Source organism: Trachurus trachurus (genome assembly GCF_905171665.1).
Source record: "Trachurus trachurus genome assembly, chromosome: 15".
Taxonomy (NCBI): domain Eukaryota; kingdom Metazoa; phylum Chordata; class Actinopteri; order Carangiformes; family Carangidae; genus Trachurus; species Trachurus trachurus.
In genome coordinates, this window is record NC_139906.1 from 22,803,012 (window position 1) to 22,810,393 (window position 7,382).

The 7,382-nt window shown below is 44.2% G+C and overlaps 1 protein-coding gene across 1 annotated transcript in view; it reads right to left on the reverse strand.

Moving 5' to 3' along the window:
• Nucleotides 1–6,161, reverse strand: part of ptk7b (protein tyrosine kinase 7b) — a 78,374-nt gene extending 72,213 nt beyond the window's left edge. Inside the window, exon 1 of the mRNA XM_083988091.1 lies at nucleotides 6,038–6,161. Within this exon, the coding sequence (XP_083844217.1) occupies nucleotides 6,038–6,158 (121 nt within the window). The 5' untranslated portion in view covers nucleotides 6,159–6,161. The remainder of the gene's footprint in view (nucleotides 1–6,037) is intronic.
• Nucleotides 6,162–7,382: the final 1,221 nt, after the last annotated feature.

The window sequence follows — 7,382 nt, forward strand, 5'->3', positions numbered from 1 at the left end:
AGCCAAATTAGGCATTCCTGCACGTTTCGATCAGATGCATTTGAATGCAGTGGCAGCGCCGCACATGTTTCGGCACTGACATGGGAACAAAACGGGGATTTTGTTTCACTCTGAAGGCGAGCCCCCCCTCTCACAGGGCCTCACACCTGCCCTACGGGGCGGAAAGTTGTCCTGAGGATTTACAACTTACGGAGTGGGTGATATCTGTCAAAGCAGTAAAAACATTTGTGTTCATCATTTTAAAAAGTGAACATGAGACCACAGGCTATCACTAATGGCAGAAAAGTGATCCAGCAGATTAGACAGAGTCAAGGTTAGAGACTGCATCTGATAAAAGTACAATTATGACACATTACTGAAGGATCATGGCAATTAAACATGGAAGCTTGACTTATTTATTACATTATAACTTTGATGTTATCTACAAATTGCACTGTGGAACTGCACAGGGCAACTTACACATGACTGCTTTATGGCATGAAGTGCGATTTCTGTATGTGATGAAGAATCTGAGTAGCTTGATGGATATTTAAATAACCAACATTCCTGTCTGATTATCTACTACACAAACTGAACACAATAGGGAAGATGTATTGTATCACAAATGGTATAATAATAATAACACTGTGTGGCACGATGCATATGAACCATGATTACATTTTTATCCATTTCCAAACAGAACTATGAGCTGTGAGGGAAACTGTATTGTCGGTCTTGTGTTGGGGTCATGAGGATTTTGACCTTAACATGTACATGTATGGCAAATGTTTTAAAAAAAAAACCACCACCAGCAGGGCTGCAAAAATTATTTCTATTGTCAATGAAGCTGCTAAAACTTCCAAAGTGAAATGACTATTTGCTTTGTTAAAAAATAATAATAAGAAGAAATTGGCAAAAAAATGAGCCTCCTATAACTTTTATACCGCAAAGATTAAGAGGTGCTAAACACATTTTGCTTAAAACATAGTCCAAATGAACTTTCTGTCAACAGATTAATAACCTATATATGGCTATATCTGACATTTATGACATTGACATTTATGGTATTTCACTGATGCATGGCAGCAACCAATCACAAACAATCACAAACTTTGCTGGGAGTAAGTCAAGTCAAGTCAATGTTATTTCTAGAGCACATCTAAAAACAACAGGTGTTGACCAAAGTGCTTTACATACAAAATTAATTCAAACAAAGACAGGACAGACACAAAGAGACATTAAAAACAACAAGTGAGTGGGAATGATGGGATGGGAACTTCTCATGAGACTGAGACTGCCAAAGGGGGGAGATGAGTTTTTAGCTGAGTTTTAAAGATGTCTATGGAGGAGGGTGAAGATCTGATTGTTTGGGACCAGTAACTGAGAAGGCTCTAACACCACACAGTCAGCAGCAGCAGCAGCAGCAGCAATGGCGGACTGGGGTGCAGGCTGACTCCTCCCCCCCCGGCCCAGACAGGAGACAGAGCTGTGCAGGCAGGCACCAAGTCAATAAACAACAGAGATCCTTCCAGACAAGACTGGCAGCCGCGAGGGGCAACAGACCAACTACGACAGGAAAGAAGGAAAAAGAGACGGATCTACTAGGCCCGCTTCCAATCGCACACCACAGGGTCCAGCAGCAGAGCCAGCTAAACCCCACAAACACATGAGCCAACACACATGCACGCTGTCACACACACACATACAGGCAGCAGCTAAGAACGCACGGGTCATTAGGTGCAGCAGCAATCATCATTTAAAGTGAACGACTCGGTTTCCGAAGTTCTTTGTTGGTCTGGCTTGATCAATCACACAAAGAACAGTGGTTATTATCAACTCTGCTTATTTGTTTTGTCTGAATACAAAAGAGCAGGAATAGTCAGCTTTCCTCCTCAGATCATCTGGTATCCCTCCTCCATATACACTCACCTAATATTTAATGTCACCGCTTGGAAAGTACTCGCCAATATGCAACATCACATAAAGTGTCATATCCATCTTCTCCTCATTAACCTGTCCCCCGGGGGCAGTGAGAGAGTGCTTTTTGGCAAGGTGCTGATCCCTAACTTCAAGATGATTCCAATCAACACGTTTTAAAAAATGCTGGCAAGAAAACTGAAAACAAAATGACGCTAAGCACACAAAGCATTTCCCCTCTTTAGCCAACAGCCATAGGAAAAAACCCAGCAACAATAATTAGAGCGAGAAGGCGGCGTTATTTTTAATTTCCTACTTATGCAACTTTTCTTCCCTCGGTTGCGTGTCCATGGTTCCCTCTTTCACCGACAGGAGGAAGAAGGTGCAAAAAGATGCTAAATCTCAAGTTAGACAATATCGATTTAGATTTCCACTTCAGACATACTAGTATCTTCTCTTCAGGCTCCTTTTATGAGTCTAAAAACCGTCAAACATTGCAGACCAAGATCAATTTCAGGGTTGTGGGCTGGAGGACAGGCAGCCGAGAAGATGAGGGGGACTCATCAGTTTAGAAATGACAAGGACCCCAAATGGGAGATGCTGGGCAGCCATGATTGTGATCTCTGAGATAGTGCAAGGAGATCCTCCCCTGGGAGAAGAGCCCCGGATAATGGAGCGAGAGCAAACACAGCACATACCAACTGGCTGAAAAAGATGACACTCGAGTTCAAAAGGCTTCACCTAAACCTGAATAAACACAGTCTGATAAATGACCAGTAACAAGATCCGTGGAGACTCTCCCACAGACTCACAACCCGCCCGACCAGTCAAACTTTACGACGTGTGCAAGAACTCTGAGAACTAGATGGAAAAGGACGTTTTCAAGAATCAGCTGCTGAGATTAAAGTAAATTGGAAATCATAAACTCTCATCCAATAACACTGATAAGTCTTGTCCTGGCTGACTTTTGTGGGTTAGGATTATCAGACTACATCAGATACACTTGAAGTTTAGGTTTAAGTGTCAATTAGACACCAGAAACGTACAACAACATAACATTACCAATCTAGAGCTGCAACAACGTGATGATCAGAGGATTCAAGAACATAGGTAGTGACTCACTGTTCCCGTAACGCTGATCATTTTCCCTCTCAAATATAAGAAGCAGCTGCTTTTCCTTGTCTGACATAACAGTCAAGGAAATATTTGCCGTTTTACGGTGTGGCTCCAAACGAGATATTCAAAATATTTAAATAAACTAAATATCTTGCAGCACTAACACAAACTATACTTCAGAAACACCCAAACCACAAATCTCTGCTCTAACCAAAATCACAAACTTTAGTGGATTGCACGGATGTTCACGTAATATCCAATCCATCCTGCACAACACAGACATAACAAACACATCAGAAGTAACTGGTGTGGTGGATTAAAAAAAAAAGAGAAAAATGTTCCAGATATAAATAAAGTTATGTTTAACAGACAGTAATCATGCTTAAAATTGTCCTGTCAGATGATGAAACTATAGGTTACAGTGGCTGCATCAACAGCTGTGCATGACAAATACCAATTCCATACAGTGCCCTGTCTTGTAATCCACTCAGATCTATAGAAGCGCTACATTTCCATTTTGATGATTACTGTCAGGACTGTAAACCACAGTGTGCACCTCACAGATTGGATGTCAAACGTGAGCTTAGACGTCATCCTTTCATCTCGCCACTGAATCTGAACCAGTGTGCTGTTCAACACCACACGGGCACAGTGGGGTTAACAGGAGCCAAGCATATGGATTTTAAATAAAGCAGTGGCAGCAGGTGGGCATGTCAACAAAACATCCAGAAGCTGAAACTGCTGAACATCAGCTAAGGACCTCCTGACAAAAGCAGAGTGATTCCTCATACAGCATACCGTCTAGTTGTCGTCAGGAAAATAAACCCATTACACAAACCCAACAGTATTCACTGTGGTTTCTACTCAGTCATAGAGGGCTGTAGAGACTTTCGATGTGAGTTCAGTGTGAATTCTATCAAAAGATTTGACTGCACACCTCTAAATCATCGTGGAGAGATTTTTTTTTTTTTTGCGCACAGGAATCCAAATTATTAATGCACTGGGAGACCTGAAATGCAGATCTTCTCCAGATACACCATGAGGGAGACAGATCAAAGACGAAAGGTTCGAGTCGGAGAAGAGACGAGTGTGTGTGGATGTTACTTAAACATTTCACATCCATCCCAGCACCTTGGCAATAAGCCCAGCCATTTCTTCTCCACACAAATACCTCAGGAATCATGTCGGCCCTTGATGAAGCAGAGGGGAAAAAGGGAAAGAAGGGTGAAAGCAATAGGAGGGGCGTGATGGGAGAGATGCTGCATTCAAATTATGGACATTAACTCCATAAGTGGCTTTCATCTGCTGCTCTGAGAGCTGCTTCACAGTCAGCACATCGCTGGTGAGCTACAAATAGAAACCAGATCAAGAGAGTGGAACAGCAAAACAGGGCGATTATTGTCAAGTACAAAAACATATATGGGTAAATATTTGACCACAGCGCTCAGATTGGACAAACCCTGCAGAAACATGGCGTGTTTGGTGTGGAGTTCTTCATGTGGGCACAAAGCCACAATAAAAACAGCGTCTCACTTACCGCCATTTTTGGCCTTTGCGGTGCTTTCGCATATTCAGTGAGCCTATTTTTCCTTTTTCAAAAATAGGACGGTTTTCTAAAGCTGGCTAAAAACACCAGGCAGTCATGACATTACCTGGCTCGCCTCGATTCATGCATCTTATAAACACAAACCCATAGCAGCCTCCGGTCTCCCCTGCTGCTCGCACACAGAGGCAACATTCATCCCAAAGTGGGCACCATGAGGGGACTGGGGGGGGGGGGGCGGGCAGCAGCAGCAGCAGCAGACACACTTCAACTTAAAGGAATGTTTCAGCCACTTTGACTATCATGGTTGTGTTGAAGGCTCAGGCACAACACGATCTGTGCTCGTCTACGTTTCAGTGATCAGATAAAAGTGAGTGAGTTGTGACATGATGAGCGGTGGCTTAATGAGCCTGATCGTTTGCAGGATAATGGCATTCCTCGCACAAACTAGGAAGGACCCTCTCTCCCGGCTGTCCCCTCACTCTGCAGCAGAGGTGATGAACTTTAACAGGCTTCCACAATGTGTTAATTTTTCTCCCCCCCCCCCAAGCTCTTCTCTTCTGGGGTGACACTCAGGCAGAGGCAGCAGCATTGCTCTTCACCAGCCGTGCATATGAATGGCACCCCACCATAAAAGCACTTGGAGCCGGGGCTCAGACAGGCAGCTCAAACATGCAAACAGAGTTATGAATATGATAATCAAAAATGGCGTATCCAATGTGTTGTGTGAAGATGGTAGTATACTCCTGGGAATACATAATGACAGAGCAAGGCTTCCTTCAGTGATGGAACCTGCTATCATCCTCCCATTCCCCTGCTCCACATGAGACATTTAATTAATGTGTCACTGGAGTAATATGCAAACAGGAATGTTGTTGCGTGGAGTAAAACTGTGCAATTTTGTATTAAGCTGATTTTTTTTTTTTTTTACACACTCAGAGCTGCCCTCTTTTCTCCTGTGAAATTTCATATTAAAGAATATGGATGAAATCATCTGCCATTTTGACGACAGAGAGCTGGTTTTACCCCCCAAAAATGCAGTTGTTGCCCCCGCCCTCTCCAAAAACAAGGGGGGTAAATGGGGGATGGGAGGGAGGGGGAGGGTGGGTGCCCCCTTCCCCCCAGTGACCCCCAAACAAAATGTACTTTAAAATTCCTCCATAGTGGTAAACTTCACAGAAAGTGTTCCTTTGAGGCGGTCAATGAGAGAAAAGCGGGTGCAGACACAACTTTCACCCTCGGTCGCGTTTCTCTTGTTTCTGTTTTCTCAGAGCAGCAGCAGCAGCGGACTAACTTGAACCAGCCACAGCAAAAAAAAACAAAAAAATCCCATTGAAAAGCATGGAGGTCAATGTCGGGGTCCGCATTAGTCACTGGTCTGAGTTCAGCCTTTTCTTCTATTACAGCACCGAGTGAATGAGAATAAAGTGAGGTTTGTGTGCAGTGTGAGTGTGAAAGGTACAGTACTAGTTTGTTACCAACCTTGGAAGCAGATAATACTGACGGCCAACATCGTATCCACCGGTGTTTTTCTCCTGCTAATCACCGCGGGGTTCCTCCTGCCTGCCCTCCACCGGCTCTCGCTCTCTCCTGGTACATCCATGACCGTCCGGCTGCTCCGCGGCTCCGCGGCTCCCCGCTCTCTTCTCCGGCGGCTACGGGAGAGCCGTAAGGCGAGAAAAAGGGAGCGTCAAAGAGGTCCGTGCGTCACCGTGTGCGCACAGGTAAACTAGCCCCGTTACCTGCGCAGGTCCCCGGGGAGGCGAAGCCAAGACGGCCTTGCTCACCTGGTTGTTTTGGGACACTAGCGAGAACAAGGCAGAAACATGTGGGACGGACGCGTCGGTTTAGAAAGGCCGGCGGGACAAACGACTTAACGAAGTCCAGACTGAGAGGCACCGCCGAAAGTTTGCAGCGAAGTTTAAACTTCCAGGTGGCTCACGGAGCGGAGGTGAGCTGTGAATCCAGGCCGCGCTGGTTCATTACAACCCGGTCTGTGTAGCCGCCGTCCGCCTGCGTCCAGAGCTGCCGTCCGCCGGGCCAGTTCAGTGCTCAACAAGAGGGAGTTTCGCTCCGCGGTGTTTCCAAGTTGGCTTCCTCCCACCAGCCTGTGTGATTTTTTTTTTTTTTTTTTTTACACCAGCGTCAAGTGAAGCAACACAATAAGAGTCGGTTCCGGTGTGGACTTTCAAAATAAATGTTTTTTTTGTTTTGTTTTTTACGTCAAGCGATTTATATTTAAGCAACAATGGCTTATTTCTGAAGAAGATAAACATTTCATCTATTTCTGTGTGTGAAAATAACATGAGAAAACGAAAACACACATTTTGCAGAAAGAAACATTGGAGCTAATAGCTTTCTGAAAAAGCCTATGCCTACTTATACTTTTTTTTATACTTAGTGTAGGCTAGTACAATTACAGTAAAATAGTAGCCTAAATATATTTTTCACACATTAATGTTTGCCCCATTGATTATTTTAGTGTGTAGAAATTTGAGACCTTAATGAGAAAGTGTAGGCTATTTTAATTTATTTTATTTTCTAAAAATCATATGTTGTCATGTCGACTTGGTTGCAGTCAAGACACCAATCTCCTGACATTTCCATTACTAATTCAGTACATGTCGGAGAACAAGGACATTTTATTTTGAAATAAAAACACCACACATCCTGTATCAATACGCGTATCCCTGCGCGCTTGACGTAGGCTATATAGGCTACCCTCTTTTCCCTAGTGCCGCTTCCGGTGCCCGTACCTGACCCGGGATAAGAGATACAACACTGCGACCCCCTGGTTCAACCGGATTACTGTTTCCTTCCATTGCAA